The sequence below is a fragment of the Eulemur rufifrons genome, chromosome 10 (assembly GCF_041146395.1).
Source record: "Eulemur rufifrons isolate Redbay chromosome 10, OSU_ERuf_1, whole genome shotgun sequence".
NCBI classification, from domain to species: Eukaryota; Metazoa; Chordata; class Mammalia; order Primates; family Lemuridae; genus Eulemur; species Eulemur rufifrons.
The window spans coordinates 15655974-15675008 of NC_090992.1; the positions used below are offsets into that span (position 1 = coordinate 15655974).

The 19035-nt window shown below is 52.5% G+C and overlaps 1 protein-coding gene across 4 annotated transcripts in view; it reads right to left on the bottom strand.

Moving 5' to 3' along the window:
* KCNIP1 (potassium voltage-gated channel interacting protein 1) overlaps window positions 1-19035 on the bottom strand; it is a 304488-nt gene that overhangs the window by 185430 nt on the left and 100023 nt on the right. For 2 of the 4 annotated variants that reach the window (XM_069484220.1, XM_069484217.1), the window contains exon 1: window positions 7485-7545. The exons of the other annotated variants lie outside the window; for them this stretch is intronic. In XM_069484220.1, the coding sequence (XP_069340321.1) occupies window positions 7485-7545 (61 nt within the window). Of the gene's footprint in view, window positions 1-7484; window positions 7546-19035 lie in introns of those variants that run through there. 4 annotated transcript variants of the gene reach the window in all.

A 19035-nucleotide genomic window follows, 5' to 3' on the forward strand; every position in this document is an offset into this window, starting at 1 on the left:
GGGAAGCCTCGGGTTCAGATGCCAGGCCTGACACTCCAGCTGTGTGACTGTGGGAAAACCACCCACCTGCCCTAGAGGGGACTTCCTGCCCCTGTGGACCATGTGAACATCCTGCTTCTGAAGGTCTGAAATTCTAACATACTTGGAGACATTTAAATGCTCGATCCCTCCATGACAGGCAATGATGACTATAATAAAGGGAGAAAATTTAGTTCACATAAGTGATTAGAGCAGAGGACAGATGTTTAATCCTATTAATGAATTTGCTAATTGGCCTTCTGCCCCCAATCATTTCATATTCAGGCTTTTGCAGTGTCAGATTAAATGGAAACAGATCCAGGGGTGGTTTGAGATGGGGCTAAGAGTGTTTCGCTCAGGGCCTGCAGGCAGTTCAGTTGTTCGGTTTGGCTAATGAGGTGCTTGGGTCTATCCTGGAATGCCTTCTCCCCAACTTCTGTGCACCCGTTTTGGCTGTTTGCCCACTCAGGCCCCCCAGGCTCCAGAGGCAAAGCCAAGAGGGGAGGAGGTTGGTGCGGCGGCTAAAAGCTCAGGCGCTGGGATCAGCCAGAATTGGGCTCTGCCATCTCCAAGCTCTGACCCTAAGCAAGACACTTCCCTTCTTAGAGCCTCAGCTTCCTCATCTGCAAAATGGGAACTACAAACAGCATTTAAAATAACACAGGAAAGGGCAGAGCAAGGGGCCCAGTGCTGAGCGGAGGCCAGGCAATTTTAGCCAGTGTTAGCATTAATCTTCGTAGACATGCGCATTGTCATACCTCACATTTGGGACTTTCTGTTACTATGTAAATCAACAACTTCCCAGAGAAACTGCTTAGGGTTTTGGTGGCCATGGATGTGGTGGCTCTGGGTCTCAGAGGGATGGAATCAGAGGCCACAGCTCGAAGGGACAGAGATTGCCAAGGGTAACACAGTCATCATACAGGTGGAAGGAACCTGCCCTGAGATGGCACAAAGGGCAGCCGCGAAGCCAGCATTAGCCCAAGCTGCTGAGACCATCTTGCCTATGCGTAGCACTGTGCTCGCTCCCTCCTTGGCCTTCACACAGCCCTGTAAGGGCAACACTGGCATGCCCCCCATTTTACAGAGTAGGAAACTGAGGCTCAGAGAATTGCCAGAGGAGGGTTGTACCCCAACACTCTCTTACTCTAACTCAGTGGTCCTAACCATTACACCGTCCTATTCCTAGTTCCCTGGTTTGAGTGGAGTGCGGCTCCTACTTCTCCCCACTGTACCAATGAGGCTTTTAGTTTGGCCTGGAACCATAAGAATTAATCCAAAGTACTAAGCCCAGGCTAGGGCATGGGAAGCTAGCAATATCCCAACTGACTTCAACTACTTGCAGAAGGTGACCTATTTAAAATACTACCCGGAGGGAGGTGAAGCATTGAAAGATAAGTTAAGTTTCTCTGAAGGCCCTAGGACTCTTAGGAAATCTCTCCCTCTCTGTCTCTCCCTCCTCCCTCAGTACCGTTCCTTCCCTGCCTGATGAATGGGAACATCGGCTCCAGGGCCATTATGCGGAATTTTATAGGAGCAGACCTGGATTTCTCCTCTGCACCACTGCACTCCCGCACTCTCAGAGACATCAAGCACACACACCCTAGCCGATCCATCCTCACCTCTACGCAGCCAGCATCCATCACATCTGGACCCAGTGTCAGGCCGGACAGAGGCCCCAGAATAACAGCTCAGTCCCTGAGAGCTAGTCAGAGAGATAACTGTGTAAACCCACAATGATCACCTTACATTGTGTTCAGGATTGTAGTGAGAGGAAGTAGCAACAGCTGTAGGGGAACAGAGATGGGAGAGATGTGCTCTGTCTGTAGGAGCCTGGGAGGGCTTCCCAAAGGGGTAACACTGAAAGAGGCTTTGAAGGATGTGTAGGAGTTGGCCAGATGAATGCAAAGATGGAGGTGGAGGGAGGCTGAGGGAGCCAGAGTGGATCTTGGGCAGAAATGACATCAGAGAAACAATGTTAAAGGACAATTACAGGATTGGCTAAATGAACAAATGATAAATAGACAAATATACAGGTTCTGATCTCATACAGACAAGGTGAACGGGAACCTGAAATACAAGGGAACACAAGGGAAGTCACTGTGGGTCAGTCCCTGTTTTGTTTCAACAAAAGAGTGAAAACTTAGAGATACCTCCCCATCTTCTTGCCTTCCCCAAGGACACTGCACACCTACTGGGATCCAAAAAATTACCAGGACTCTTCTTGATTGAATTTATAATTTTCAGCTTTCTAGGAAGCATTTGCTTTAAGTTTACTGTTAATTATCTGCATGAGGGCTTCTTGTTACCTTGACTCCTTCCAAATTTCATGGTGGAGGGCTTAGATCCAGTATTTGGGAAGCATGACTCTAAATGCTCTTAGTGAAAAGACAGTCTTTTCTTATAGCTTTTCCAGGACTTCATCATTCATTCCCTCATTTATGGACACATTTGTTCATTCATGAATGCTTTATTCAATCATTCCTTCTGTCATTCCTTTGATAATTCATTTGCTTCCACATTCATTTGCTCATTTACTGATTCCCTCATTCATTTGAACATTCATCCTTTCACTCATATGGTAAGGTATGCATTTGCACGTTTAGCATGCATTTATGGAACAAAGCCCTCCCAGTGGACAAAACCCCACTGATTTTAGGCAGTAAGTCTCCTCCCTTCCCTCTTCCAGTCTTTTCCATCTCTCTCTTTCTGTTCATCTTGACTCCTCCCTTCCCTCTTCCAGTCTTTTCCATCTCTCTCTTTCTGTTCATCTTGACTCCACTGAGCTGCTTCTGGGACTGAGGGACCAGAACAGTGCTTGGCACTGTGTGTGGGCTCCCTGCACTTTTGTGACTATCAGGGGGCTGGGAGTAGGAACACTGTTCTCAGCACTTTCTTGCTAAATCGTAAACAGATTCGGTACATTTCATGGACAAAGCCAATTCAAAGCCAGCAGACCAAATAACAGAATTCATTCCAGGCAGAGGGCTGGTAACTGAAATTCCAGTGGGAAGTTAACTTTTCCTGCAGGGTCTGCAAAATCTAGGAGATAATGAAGAACAGCCAACCATTCCCTTATTTATAACTTCCTTCAGAAAATATTTATTGAATACCTACTACGTGCAAAGAACCAAGCTGGCTGTTGTGAAGAATGAGTCAGACAAGGTTCCTGCCCCAAGAAACCTGTACTCTGGTTGGGCAAGAGGGGTTAGCACCTCCACTGATTGCCTGATTGCCAGTGTGACTTGTGAATCACAAGAATGGACACCTTAAAAGAATTCAGGAATTTAGACGGGAGAAGTGACTTCTCTCTGGGGCTTGGAAAAGGCTTCCTGAATATGGAAAGAGCTTAGTGAGGTCTTGGAACGTGAGTGGAATTTTAACCATTAGACAAGGAGGTAGGGATGGGAAAAGGGTATTACGGAGTTAAAAGGATGGGCAAAGATGCAGGCACTGGTAACGCCCAAGACACAGGTCTCTACAAATTAGCATTCCCCCTTTCTAGTCAAAGAAACTGGCATTTGCAAGGTGAAATGACTTGCAAAAGATCCCCCAGGCACAGGACTGTGTGATTTTCTCTGCCTCTCTGCCTCTTGCTGGTCCCCCAACTCTCTCTGGTAAAACACGCTGCCCTGACCGATAAGCCCCAGACCCGGCCTCCTCAGGTACACTCTGCTTCCATGAGCTCTCCAAGGTGCTCAGTGATCTAGCAGCCAGGAGACTGGTGCCGTATTTGCCTCTAACTTGCCATCTGGCCTTAGAAAAAGCATCTGATAGCTGTGGGATTTGGTCCGCGCACCTACACAATGAGCATTCTGGAGATCCAAAGCCCAGCCCTTTCTGAAAGTTCCGAAAGCTTTCACCTGGTCATGGAGGATTTATAACCCAGCCACTCCTGCAATGTGGGATTCTTTGCTTACAGGCAAATCTCTCTTGAGATGGCCTTGGTCTAGTGATGTCTTCTCCAAGTTCTCTCGCCCCCCACAGGCCCAGCAGCTGCACCTGAACGACCCTCCTCTGGGTATTCCTGACACCCTAACCTGTCTCACTTACCCATGCGCGCCCAGGAGCAGCCCTTGGTATGATGGGCACATGCAAAACTGTTGAGCCAGAAATTCTACCTGGGACCGGGATGCACAGGTTGAATCCCAAAAGCAGGGCTTTTCCAATTTTGAATTAAAGACACATAAAGATTCCAAACAGAGAGAAGGACAGGAAATGAACTTGAATATTTTTATTCAGTGGCATGGCCCTTAAATGACTTTAGATTCTGCTGCCTTTAGGGAGCTCTCTCTGAACACCCAGGTTAGGCTAGGTGCACTCCTCTGGCAGCACTAATCACGTGGAGTTTTTGCCCTATTTTAAAAATATGTATGTACTTCCACATTGTATTTTCAAAGCATTCAGGGTTTTAGTTGAGCAGGCTATGATGTTCTCAGGACTAGCAACAGAGCAGAGGTCACTGGGGGCTGCAGCAAAGGACCAGCGTCTCTGTGCCTGGATTTTTGGTCCTAGTTACCTGGAAAGGGCTGGAAGAGGATTCCAGAAATGAACTGTTAAGATTCTCAGAGATACTGCCTACTTCCAAGATGGCCTTACTCTGGGCATTTGGAAGACCTGCATAATAGAGCCATAAATTGAATAGTACCTAAAATTTGCTGACCACTTATTATGTAGCAGAACCTGTGCTAAACATCTGAGTTGCATTAGCCTTGAAATCCACACAACACAACAGCTATTTTAAGATGGTAACTACTACTGTCCCTGTTTTATAGTTGAAGAAAACAAGGCTTAGTCATACAGCTAGTAAGTGGCAGAGCCTGAATTTGAACCCAGCAGGGAGACTGATGCCTAAGTTGAAAAATCCCAACCGCTCTCTTTTGACTGCTTTTAATTAGATCTGAGCCTCACATCCCAGAGATCATAGCAGCAGCTTTGGTGAGAGCATCAACAACAAAAATCTTAGAATTTGAGAACCAAATAGAACCTGCAGAAATGTCTAATGTAACTCTCTCCTTTTACAATGGATAAACCAAGGCTCCAAGGGAGAAAGTGACCTGGCCAGGATGGGACCACTCACCACCACCCTCCCCAGCCAGAGCTCTCTCCATGTTTCCAAGCTGTCTCCCTTGGAAGGGTCTTTGCTGGCTAGCATTCCATTGAGCAAGACAGTGAGATAAGACTCTACACTGGGGGCAAATGCCTGGGGGAATATATGTAGCCAGATTCCTGGACAATTCAAACCAGTGGCGTAAGGCTCTGTGCAAGAGTGGCTGACCACTCAGCGCTTAGGTAGCTTGTCTTGGAGGTCCACCCAGTGGTCTTGGACCTGCAGGGAGCCTCAGACAGTGAGGGTTAAATGAGAGAGTGCAGATAAAACACCCAGCACTGTGCCAGGCACACAGCAGGGGCACACTGAATGCTGGTAACCCCTCTTCTCTTTCTTAGAATCCTGAGAGAGAAGCAAGAGCTTTGGCCTCTGGGAACCCTGAAGGAATTCATCCAGGGTGACCTGGAGTGCACGTAGGAAGAGGGAATGTTAGACTGTAATATCTGAGCTCTTACTCTCTTCCCAGCCCTATGCAAGGTGCTCCTTACTCATCATTCATGTGACTCCCACATCCTTACAACAAGCTCCTCTGGGCCCTGGGGGTTTCAGACAACACAGTATATGAGACAGGGTCCTCCCTCCCTCTGTGTCCTACATATCCAGGTTCCCTCCTGGAAGTAGCATTCTCACTCATTTTATGGATAAGAAAACTGAAGCTTAGAGAGGTAAGGGGACTTGTCTAAGGTCCTGGAGGTAGGGAGTGATGAAGCTGGGATTCACACCCAGACTCTACTTGACTCTAGAGCTCAAGATCTTTTTGTGACACCTAGCTGCCTCCCAGGAGGCCCACAGACATTGAAAATATTTTAAAACAAACCCCTGAGTTTTCTGTCCCCATGGTCCCCTGGCCTCTGCAACCTCACGGTGGTCAAATAGATGATGGGAGAAAAGACCTGTATTTGGCACAGAGCATTGTCCCCGGTCGAGCAGCACCCCAGGATCTGCGAGAGGTGGAACTCTGAATGTCAAGGCCCTGGGCCAAGGCTTGCAGACCTCTCCAGCTCAGGACTGGTAAAAGGGCAACCAGTGCCTTCCCTGCCAGCAGGACGTGTAGCTCAGCTGGGCAAAGGGGCCGAAGCCTCTTCCCATGTTCTAGGCTGTAAATGCCAACCCAGCTTCATCACCTACGATCTGTACCCAGAGATCTCCCTCCTTGGTGCTCAGCCAGCCCGATGTCTCTGGGGGCTGGGCCAGAATCCTGGACCTCTTCTTCCTGCGGCCTTCCAGGGCAGCTTACCCGGGGGAGCTCTGGGGTCCCAACCCAGGTGAGACCAACCCAGTCCTAAGGGTTGGTCTAATTGTGCACTTGGGGCTCACCAGTACCCCACTATAGTCTTACTCACTAGCACATCAGGGGTGGGAGCGGTAACCCCTGCCTATAACCAGGATCTAGGCTCTAATGGCAGAACTTGAACATTTAAGTGTCAGGTTACTTAAAATCCTACCACCCACAATAGCATGTGAGCATTAAACAAAACCAAAGCCATCATTCTCCTTTTCCTAGCACTTTCAGTCTCTTTATTCCAACAACCAACTTTCTAACTGCTGGTTAGGAGGCTGCACAGTCCCCCACGGCCCCGCTTCACAGGGACCCACCTGACAACTCTCCCACTGGTGAGACCGGCGCATCTTGGCTAGGGAAAGGCAGCTGCCGAACAAAGTCCAGACAGAAGGGACTCCAGGATATTATGCTTTTCAATCTTTGATATAAACCCGCCTCTTGGCCACCCCTTGGCGGTGCCCTCAACTCCCCTGAGGTTCCCCGAGCTCCGCAGGCAGCAAGCTCGTGTGATGCCCTCTCCCCTCACTCCCTGAGCCACCAGGACATGAGCCTGGGGACTTTCACCACCTGGCAGCAGCTGATTCCTTTTGGCTTGCAGAGGTTTGTCGGGGTGGGCAGGCAGCGCACCCCCTCCCTGATGCTGGGGCTTCCAGGTCTGCACCTGGCACCCGGGAGGAGCGTGTGGAGCACCCTCGCTCGGTGCTCACAGTTGCACAAACGCCAGCCGTCATGGGAACGGGAAGAGCTTCACAACACTTCCACCAGCGAACCCCGTCTCCCCCACCTGTGAATGTGCCTCTTTATCCTGCTCTTAGAGATTTCCCCGGGAGGAGGGTCCTGGCACCTGTGCCCCACAGGGGGGCCGTCACCCCTGAGGCCAGCACCCACTCTGGCTCCCTGCTCTGGGGTTCACACCAACCCTCCCATCGGTTTCTCACTCCTCTGGACACAACCTGTCCGGGCTCCTCATGGGGAGCAAGGTCCAGACAAAGGGATGCAGGTGGCGCACCCACCTCAGCACCCCGCGGCCCCAAACCCAGCCAGGGGAACAAAAGGAAGAAGGAGGTGGCTTACCTTTAGAGGGTCGCCTTTGTTTGGTTTGCAGAGATGAGAAGGTGCCCATGACGGCCCCCATGGCAGCGAAGACTTGTGTGCCACTTGTGACCCCGGGCCCTACCCCTCCCCTCCCCTGGAAGAAATCAGTGTGGATCGTCTACTCTGAATTGGAGGAGAGAGGGAAAAAAAGAAAAAAAGAGAGAAAAGCCCGGCAGCTCGCCTGCAGCTCGGTCTTCAGCGCGTGGGGCTGGGCGCCGGAGGCTCTGGCTTCCGCCCGGCCAGCCTGCGGAACGCGCCCGGCGCCACCCGGCCCCGCCGGTCCCCTCGCCGCGGCCGAGGACGGTGCCCCGCAGCCTGCCAGGCGCTGGACACGGGGCCGGCGCCCGCCCGGCCGAGGCTGCCGAGCCAGCGCCGCGCGGTGCGGGAGCCGCGCTCCGCCCGCCCCTCCGCCGCACGCTCGCTCCCTCCCGGCTCGGGCTGGGTCCCGGGGGGCGAGTAGCAATCATGAATGAACAGAGCCCGCGCCCGGCGCCCGCCCGCCCGCCTGCCCGCGCTCGGAGCCGCCCGGGGAGCGGCGGGCGGGTAACCACCGCGGGGCGGGGCGGGGAGCCTGGCCCGGTGCGCGCCGGGACCCCGGGGAGGCGCCCCAGGCAGACAGGACGCCCCCCTCCCCGGGGCTAGGCACCTAGCTGATGGGTGCGGTTCAGGGGGCAGCAGATGGACTGCCCCCAGCTGATTGTGTGTGTGTGTGTGTGTGTCCCTGTGTGGGGTGCATGTGATTTCACTTGACTTCAAGGGAAATGTCATTTAACCCACTGCCTGACTTCATGAGGTGGGGGCAAGACTGTCTCACCCAGGAGAGGGAAAAAACATGCATCTAACTGGGTTGTCTGTGGAAGAGGGTGCCCTCCTGCTCTATGGGGCCCCGAGGTGCCTGCAGAATCCTCCAATGCCAGAGCCCACCTTCTAACTGGGGGGGGGGGGGGGTGAGGAGCCCTCGCCCCTCTGGGCTCTTGCTTTCTGTGTTTTCCGTTTCTGCCCTCTCTCTCTCCCTCTCCTGCACGGTAATTTCTTAGCGATCGGCTGTGGGGCAGGGGTTGAATTAGTGATTGAGGGGTAGTGATGGATTTAGGCATCCATCTCCCTTCTGTGAGCTCTCACTCTGGATCACAAAGACCCCCAGACCCCACTGTGGCTTCTTACTGAAAGGACTAAGTTTGGATCCGTCCCATGGACTCAGACCCTTGTGGTGTTGAAATGCAAGGTTTGCACCCTGGAAGGCTGGAGAGGAGCTTCCCTTCCCCAAAACTGAGCTGGGGGGGAGGTTCCCACGGAGACCCTTTATGATTGGCACTGAGTATCCTCTGCCCAGGCTGCTCCCAGACCCCCGCCCAGTCAGCTCCTCTCTGCCACACACACACACACACACACACACACCACACACACACGCACACACACCGCATGTTTGCAGTTCGCAGAGTCCAGCAACATATGGTGTCATAAACATGCCTACACGCATGCATACATAGTCCCGCAACCATATGGGCACGAGTCCCTCAAACCCACGGACACTGCTGTCACACACACAGACAGACCCAAGGCCATAATACACCCAGAGGTGCATCCATAGGACCCTACACAAGACTGAGACACAAACACCCAGGCACACAGACTCTTGCACAGTGCCAAGTGGCATTGCAGTCACCACATTGACACAGGCTCAAGGCCACACAGGCACACAGTTGGACCCCAAGGGTACAGGGTCCCTTGGGAGCTGCTTCCCCTCTTTCCAGCCGATGAGCTGCCCCTTCAGGGCCTCAGCTGACCCAAGAGTTGGCCAGGGACCCTGAATAATTTTCTTCATCCTTATACACTTAATGCTTCCTCAAATCCCAACACATGTCCTATTTTGTGCAAGGTGTATTTGGGGAAGGTGTACTTGCTAACATACGTCCCCTTCATTTGCATTGCCTGCTGCTGTGAGACCACATGACCCCAAGGGGTGCCCACAGGGAAGCCCTGCGAATAAGGCAGGTCCTGCCTGTTCGTTACCACAGAGAGAAATTGAAGCCTCCTGGGAGTTAGAAATTTGCCTGAAGTTGCCCAGCCAGGATGTAGGATTAGAACTCAGAGTCTGGGGCTGTCATGGCCTCCTGGGGACTCCTCTGCTGGCAGATGGGGACACTGGGCGCCACTGAGGTGGACATATCTGCTGTGGCTCCCACCAGAGTCAAAGCCTCAGCTCTGCTAACTGCCAGCTCAGGGCTGGCGCATGCCCAAGAGGCCTGGAGTCCTGGAGGAGGGGCAGGACGTGGGGCTGGCCCCTGCTTCCCTCCTGCCCTCCCTGCTTGAAGAAGGGGATGGGGTGAGGCTGGAGCCTGGGTCGCTAGGGGACCCTCTAGGACAGCCAGGACTCAAGAGAGAGAGGAGGGCTCTTTGCTGAGGAGAGAGTGATGCCACTCCAGGTATCTTTGCCAGCCCCTCGGGACCTCCCTGGAGGAACAACAGGCCACTTCACTCTCAGCTCCGCTAACCTGCACACTGCCTGATGGCCACGGCCAGGACAGCACTTGAAAGGCCACAGAAAGAAGGCTAGGATGCCACCTTCTTGTTTCCTCCTCCCCACAACCCTCGAAAGAAGCAGGGCAGAGAGGAATTGCTCCATTTATACAGATCAGAAATAGAAATGTGGTTCTGGAGGTGTTTGCAAATGGCGGCCTCTGAGCAGGGAGAATAAAGTGAAGTCACCAAGATAAAGTCCAAACTCTCCAACACGAATTATGAGGCCTTGTTGTGGCCTGGCTTCTTCTACCAATCCCCCTGTCCCCTGCTGCTCCCTTTGGGCTCAGCCACACAGATCCCTCGCTATTTTCCAAAGGTGCCCTGTATGGTCCTGCCTCAGGGCCTTTGTACATGCTGTTCCCTCTGCCTGGAATGTGCCTCCCCTCTTTCTCCACTGGCCACCTGCTGCTCATCCTTGAATATCTACTTCTGGTGTCACCCCCTCCAGGAATCCCTCGCTGGCCCCCGTCAGTTCCCAGAGCACGCAGGGCTTCTTTTCCTATCAGAGCACCCATTACTTGGGTTTTCATTGTCGCTTTCGTTCCTTGTCTCTCCCTCTGGACTACAAGTTCCTCAAGGGCAGAAACCTATACTGATTTAACTCTGGACTCTCTACTTAACCCCCGGTTTCTGACAAGGGTGCAATCAATCTATGCTGAGTGAATGAATGAATGAATAAATGAATTTTCCTTGCTCAGTAACACAGTTAGTAAGTAAAAACTGGTGTTTGCCAGATCATCCTTGCCTCTTAAAGGAAGAAGCACACTCTCCCAAGTGAAGATTCATTCGTCCACTCACTCATTCAACAAATATTTATTCATTCATGTATCTAGCATGTACCAGGTATTTACATGCACAATAGCTCATTTGTTCCTGATGATGCTCTATGAGGTAGGTGTCATCTGCAGTCAAATAGACACACACACACACACACGCACTGTATGATGCAGCAGACATCACCCATGAGATGCTCACAAAGAATGTGTCCATGCAGAAGTACATGGGTAAGTGTAAGAGGCGAGAGAGAAAGGTGATGACAGACCCACTTCCTACCCCTTGGGAACTCACAACAGAGAGCAGAGAGCTGCACGGGGAGAGAGGCAGTGACAAAACAGGTGTGTAGAGGGAGTGCCAAGGAAGCTTCCCATTAGCCACCCTGGCTGCAGAAGCCATTTGTCCTGTTGCTCCCAGCATGGTGTACTCACCAAGGTGACCTTGCCCCTCCATCCAACCTGAGCTCCAATGGCTGTGGCTCCTTCACTCTGGAAGGAGAGCTAGCTCTTGCACCGTCTCTAGCTCCGACCCTTCCCTCGTCCACACTGGTATGGACTCAATGTTTTTGTCCTCCCAAACTTCATATATTGAAGCCTCATTCCCCAGGCTGTATTTGGAACCCTCTAAGAAGGTCATTAAGTTTAAATGAGGTCATAAGGGTGGAGCCATGATCTGAGAGCATTAGTGTTCTTATAAGGAGAGACACCAAAGACATCCATCCTACGCACAAAGAAGAGGTCACGTGAGCACACGGGGAGAAGGTGGCCATCTGCAACCCAAGGGGAGGGGCTTCACCAGAAACCAACCCCGCTGGCGCCTTGATCTTGGACTTCCAGTCTCCAGAACTGTGAGAAAATAAGTTTCTGTTGTTTAAGCCACCTAGACTGTGGGGTTTTGTTAAGGCCTCCCAAGCAGACTAATACACACCACCGGTGCCAGCCCACACCCTCAGGAGGCTCTGGGAGCAAGGCTTTCCTTCTGACATGAGCACCCACATAGAATTCCTTAAAGCACCCCTCTGAGGCTGTTCAGGGAGGAAGGGGTGAGGTTGGCAGAGACCTGCAGGGACCTTGCTAAAACACGCATGTGCACATCTGAGTTTATGTAACGTACATGCCCTGTTCTTTCCCTCCCTCCCTCCCTCCCTTCCTCCTTCTCCCCTCCATTCCTCTCTCTCTCCTTCTGTCTGTCTCTCTCTTTCTTAATTCTTTTCTCCTTCCCTCCTACTTCCCTTCCTCCCTACTCACTCCTTCCTCAGCCATGTTATTTTCTCATCCTTGTGGACAACAACAGTCCCTTCCTGCCACAAACGGAGGTAGCAGAGTGTCACACTGAGTCTGGATTTTGGAGGCTGCTAGAACAAGGTTCAGATGCTGATTTTGACTGCGTGACTTTGGGCATGATGAGTGCTTTCTCTGAACCCTACTTTCATCTTCTTGCGGATCACATTAGTACCTCCTTGGGAGTGTTGCTGGGAGGGGTTGGTGAGATCACGTTTGTGAGGCGTAGCAGGTGCCCGGCACACAGGGTGGCCCATTACCGAGGGTGGGCCACCACTGTTCCTGCTGCAGCGGGCCAGGCATCGTGCTGGGCTAGAGGGGTAGAAAAAGCCACAGCCTTCCCTTTGGGCTTCCGTCTTTGCTCTTCATCTGTTTGATAGGAAATCTATTCTCAGGGTCCCCATCTGGTATTAAAAGACTCAGATTAGTTAAGGAAGGCAATGTGGTTGGCACCTGATTATGTGCAATTCAGCACTATGCTGGCTGCTGTCTTGTACCATTTCCCAAATGTTCTGCATGCATAAGTCTGGCCTCCTCAAATAGACTGGGAGCTTTTAGCAAGCAAAGGCCGAGTCTCTCCTGCTTTGCATACACCCGCTCCCCCGCCCCCTCCGCCGCTCTGCCTGGCCCGGAGCTCCCTGAGTGCTCCACAGATTCTCAAACTGAGATCCTTCAGGGCAGGGGAAGGGATGTCTCCCTTCACCCCTGGCTTCAAGTCCCCTCTTCTCTTGCTAAATGTGTACCTGGGCCTTAGCTTCCCCACTTGGGAAACATGAACACAACCACTTTGTGGGGCTGGCGTGAGGGTGGGGAAAGACAAAGTCAAGGGAGAGTGCTTTGTCTCTCTGTAAAGCACTCTACAAGTGTTCTTTATTGTTATTGGCTCTGGGCTCACTGAGTTATTCATTCATTCATTCATTCTTAACAAAGAATATTTGTTAAGCACCATCTCCAGGCCAGGCCCTATTCTAAATATATGGATCAATAATGAGCAAGAAGAGAAGAGTCCCTGCCCTGGGGACACGGACAATCTAGGGCTGAAGACAATCAAGTCATCTCATCATTACAAACTGTGACAAGGCTGGGAGGGAAAGACGGGAGCTGATGAGTGGGGGGCGGCAGGTGCTCGGAGAAGCCAGGTTGGGTCACTCTGTGCAAACTATGAGGTGATGACACTACACGCAGGTAGGTCTTCAGGGGACAGGGAAGTAGATGTGAGTTTCAAGTCAGGGAGCGCAGGCTTCAAGTCCTGGGCTTGTTTTGTGACCTTGGGCAAGTTATTTGACCTTTCAGAACCTCAGTTTCCATGTTTGTGAGCGGAACAATCCCGTCAGTATCGATGCGGGTCACAGGGGTGGTTGAAAGTGCTTGTGATCACAGCAGTGCCTGGCACAGGGTCTCCCTGGCTGGAATGCAGTACTGGTTTAGAAAACACAAACTCCATTCCTCACTTTCCCCTGCTGGCCCCCTTTGCTTGCACCGTCTTACCACCCTTCCCCAGGAGGAAGCAAAGACTAGGACAGGGTCTGGGGAAGCAGCTCTCCTGGGCCACATCCTTGTGCATGAAGCATGGCCTCATCTGTCACGGTTGATCATGTTCTGGAGGGAGTGGGGCCGATGTGGGCTGCAGGCAAGAGCCGGGGAAGCCAGGACACGGGCTCTGCCCTTCATGTCCTGATGGCTGCACTGCCCAAGGGTCCCCCCTTCATGCTCCTGCGCTGCCAGTCCCCACCAGGGGCTGAGATGAGTTCAGACAGAGTGCAGCCACCCACACAGCCGAGACACTGGCGGCAAAGCCCTCTGAGTTACCCGGATCCTGCTGGAGTGTGTGCGTGCGCGGGGCGGAGGCGGGGGCAGTCAGGGAGAGGGGGAAGGATATTCCTGGAGACCAGAGAGTCATGGGCGCCAGCACTATGCTTGGCGCAAGGCAGATCCTTCATGAATATTGATCAGATGGCTCTCTGGGGGTGGATGGGAGGATGGATGGAAAGGGGAAGCGTAGATGGATGGGTTCAAATATGTTCAAACAAACATTTAAGTATCTGATGAAACCTGTGAACACTTTCCCCCAGAATAACCAGGCGTGCACGAGCATATGCTCACATTTGGTGTAGAATTTCATGGAGTTCAGGGTCTCCCCACGAAGTACATCTGTGGACACTGGTTAAGAAACCCTGCCCTATGGAAGAAAGATTATGGTAAGGGATTTGATCCCTTCATTTCTTAGCTGTGTGACTTTGACTCCTCTGATCCTCAGTTTCAGCGTCTATAAAATAGGTACGATAATTGTGCCCATCTTTTAGGGTTGTAGTGAGGATAAACGAGTAGACGCACACGTGCTTCAGTGTAGCGCCTGGCAGGGTACAAGGCTCCGTGAAAGGGGCGGGTCCTCCTTAACATCAGCACCAATCATTCATTCATTCATTCACTCATTCATTCCTCACAATTTAGTGAGGACATCGAGCGAGTGCCTCCTGTTTGTCATGGCCTGAGCTGGTCTCTGGGGTTGCAGAGGTTTATGCTCGCTGCCTTGGGGAACCCACAGTCTAAGGGGGCAAAAAGAAGATGAACAATTCACTGATTTGTCCCAGAGGTCACCAAGAAACTGTCGGATTTCCCTCTCTCCAGCTCTGCTGCTGAGGAAACAGCCCCCAACTCTGGCCAGGTGCCAGCCCCACCCAGAGTCCTCGGGAGCAACAGATGTTGGGACTCAGCAAAGTTGGGGGCCAGGTCAACATAGGAGGTCAAAGGTCGGGATGGGGAAATCAAGGGAGGAGCTGAGTGGACAGGGATGGGATTGGGGGGAGTGGAAGTGAGACTCAGGGCAGAGCAGTGGGGGACGCCCTGGGCAACTGCTTTTCTGGGCCGTAGTGGTGTGGTTCAGGGGGGGCAGGTGAAGCTGACATGGTTGGGGCAATGCGGACACAGGGACACAGGGACACAGGGACACAGGGACTGTGGTTAGAACTTCTTGTTTCTCTTTTATTCCCCTCCCCCCCCCTTTTTTTTGTATAGAGACAGGGTCTTGCTATGTTGCCCGGGCTGGTCTCAAACTCCTGGCCTCAAGCAATTCCCTCACCTCGGCTTCCAGAGTAGCTGGGACTACCAGTATGCATCACCATGCCCAGCTAGAATTTCTTGTTTTTCTAAAGTGTGTGCAAAGTACGGATCCATAATCTCCTTGAGTAAATGTCCAGGAGTCAATGGTGTTCACACCCTGCTTTATTCTCCAGAGTTTATATAATCATTGCATTAGCAGCGGCAGCCACCGTTTATGGAGTTCTTACTGTGTGCCAGCCACATGCCTGGTCTCACTCAATCATTCCAATATCCATAAGGTAGATGTTGTCATTATCCTCCATTTTATATATGAGGCAACTAAGGCACAGAGAGGTTAAGCAATCTGCCAAAAGTCACACAGTGAGGAGTAAATGATAGAGCTGGCCTTGAACGTGGATGATCTGACTCCAGAGCTCACACACTGGTCTAGCTCCAAGCCCTCTTGCTGCTCTTGCAACTGACTTCCAGCCCTGGTTTTCCAGGGAGGCAGCGACTGGGGAAGCCCGGATGTAAGAGACGGACACACAGGGAGGTGCACAGAGTCCTGGACCATCTGGGTGGCAGGTGCTGCTCCCATCCACCCTCCTCATGCCCGGGGGCTGCAGTCGTGCCCACCCGTTGGCTAGGATGCACACGGGTCTGCCTTCCCTCCTCAGTGCCTAAGGCTGAAGAGCCTGGAGGGAGCGAGCAGGGAGGGGAGACGGGAGCAGCAGTGGCCACGCTGCTGCAGCTGCCTGGTGATTAGTAATGATGTCCGTGATCAGTGGCTGAGCCGCCCCTGGCCCTGCACGGCCTGCTGAACCCGTCAGCGCGGGCTCCAGGCTCCCAGCACCGGGAGGAGGGAAAGAGGAAGGAGTGAGGAAGGGAGGGGGATAAGAAGGTCTCGGTTGCCATCATGCTGAGAGAGCTGTCTCTGGGACAGGGCCTGCAGAAATGAGGAAATGAAAAACTGAGATATTAATGGACATTTCTTCTGCTATTTCCTGTGACCGCATTCGAGACCTGTGGCATTCACTGCCTGGGGCAGAGATGACACGGAAGCAACGGGGTCACCGTCTTGGATTTTGACTTAGTAAGGTCTGGTGTGAGAGGAAAGGCCTGGAAGAATCTGTGACCAGTTGGAGAGTAGGGGCCAGAGGGGTTTGTCCTTGACCTCCAGCTCAGGGGAGTCTGGCGGTTGATTGTCTGCTCGGCACTGAAACCCCAGACTTTGGTAGAATGTGAAAGCTGAGAGAAGACCCTGCCCTTTCCCAAGTCAAGCCTGGGAGAATGGACACAGCCCAGAGTCCCCCTCCGAGTCACACCACCCCCTGTGTGGCAGGAATACCGTATAGCCGCTGGGCTGTGTGTATTTTCCAGGCAGGGAGTACTGACCTACCTCTCCAGGCCAAGTCTGGGAAGGAGGAGAATCTTTTCACCCAAGAGGGACGTGGCCCAGAAAGCCCCCAGAGAGCCAGTGAATGTTGGGTCTGGGCTGGGGGACCCCAGATATGACCTGATTGGCACCATGACTGAAGAATGCACTGGAACTGGGACCTTTGGGGCTCCTCGTCTGCAGGGGTGATAAGGCTGCACCCCAAAGGTGGAACCCCCCTCATACCTTGATGCTCCATCAGCCCCCCATGAATGTTTAGGCAACACTAGGATGAGCATCCTGAACTAACTGAGAGTTCTCTGCCACCGAGAGGAATGGGAATTTGGAATAAAAATTAAGCTTAGCAATGTAAGCTACAAGCAAAGTAACATTTCTTGCACACCAAAGTAAATTGCCTGAAATTCTTAGTTATTTATAAAATGATCCCCACAATGCCACTAAGGCAGTTACTTCCCTTTCCCCATTTTATAGATTGTTAGACTGAGGTTCAGAGAGGTAGTGTAGTTTGCTGAAGGCCATAAAGGGGGAGAAATCTGTAGAGCCTGGGTTCAAACCCGGTCTGCCTGCCTTCAAAGTCCGTGCTATTATCCAGTAAGGATGGACAGCAGAGGAAGGGAAGAGAAAGAACTGGGCGGAAATAGCAGTGTCAGGAAGAGGAGGTGGGTGATGGGGAGCCTTCCTCTCGTCCTCCCTCCCAGGAGTCAGGGAAGAGTGGCTGTGAAGAGCCTTGGTCTTGGTTTAGAGGACACCACGGGACATATGTACATGTCCTGGCACATAGATGGCCGGGTGCAGAGGGAAGGATGGTGTAGCAGTTCCAGGAGCAGTGACACGCGTGCAGCAACTATTACATGGGCCCCTGAGTGCTGGTGAGGGGTGAGGGCCCTTCCTGAGAGGCCTGGCTGGGCCCCTTCTCCACTTGCTCTATGCAGATCCTTTCCTGGGCTGCCACAAAACACTGCCTTGACAACAGTGGCCCTTCAAGCTGATTTCTGTCTCTGTTGTCCCTCCTTGCGCTGGGCTGGCCCTCAGCGAGTGAGGGGGTTGGGCACTCTAGCTGGCACGGGGGTAGCTAATTGACAGTCCAGGGCTCTCTTGCTCCGGGCTGGCATTTGCATGGTGCATTAGTATTCGTGCCCGCAGCTCAGGGCTGCTCTGCGCGAGGATGCTGTGCAGACGAGCTCGGAGCCTGGTGTGCCACGAGGAGTTGGTGCAGTTTGCTAGGAATCCAGGCCGCTGCGTAGTGAGAGGCTGAGGAAGGCTGCGGACCCGAGACCAGGGCTTCTCACCTGGTTTCCACACTGCGGTCCCTGGGCTGTCTGCTCTCTGTGATGCATGAGCTCCTGGCCAATGCCCCCAACACTCCAGCCACATGCACTGAGCCCCTGCCATGTCCCTCCTGTCCAGGGATTCAGGGAGAGGTGAAGTGGGCGTGGTTCTGGCCCTCAGGAAGCTCACAGTCCTGTGGGGACAGAGTGGAGCATACACTGTTTGAAGGCAGGGGAATAGACCAATGTCAACTAAGCACAGGCCACGTCAGCTCAGAGAAGAGATATCTGATTCAACCTGGGGAAGGAAGAGTAGGGGGGACAGGGGGACAGGCAAGGCTTTTCAAAATAAGGAGTGCTGGAGCTGGGTCCTGAAAGATGAATAGGAATTTGCCAGCCGAGCACCACTCTTAACACATGATTTCTTGCCAGGCCCTCCTCTTTCCCCAACTCCAAAGGAGTCACAGCTGGTTCCATGCTCATAGAGATACCCTGTGGGCCGAGCAACGATGCATCACTAACCCACCTATGGATTCTCAAACCTCCTGCTGCGAGGACTTGGGAGAAAATGGGTCCAGACACCAGGGTTGATTTAGCTCAACGAAACCTGTGACACGTGATGGAAATGAGTGACTGCGTCACCCAGAAGCAATTGGACTTTTCTAAAGATCTCCAGGAATGGAAGCTTCCTAGCTTCTGTATGCAACCCTTTCCAGCCTTTTACCATGCCCAGAGCTAGGGGGTGCCTCCTGCTGTCTCACCAATGTCCTCTAAACTGAAGAACATTTACTCTTAATACTCCAGGAAGGAGGGAATGGAATGCCTTGCCTAAGAACCCTTTGTGCAGGCTACTAGGGCCACACAAAACCCTGAGTGTCCCAAGCTAAGCATCTGGGTGGGAGGGGGAGGGTGCTCACAGTTGGTGGGGGATACAGATGCAGACGGTATAGAAACTTTCTACAGCAGAAACTGAACTGAACGGGCAGGGCTGGGGAAGGCTAAGGGATTTGACCTGCACCCCAGGCTCTGAATCTGACTGTACACATCTGAGCTGTCACAGAAAGGTATTTGGTCTTTGTCTCTGGGTCCTGGCACAGAGCTCCTAGAACCCTTGGCATTTCCTGAGTGATAAGGGTCTAGGAGCATCTTTTGTTCTAATGAGATGGGTCTGGGTGGGTCCTTGATAACTTCGGGGTGGATCTGGTCACCAAAAAGACCAAGCCTTGGTTAGAAGCTGGGACTTGCAGCCT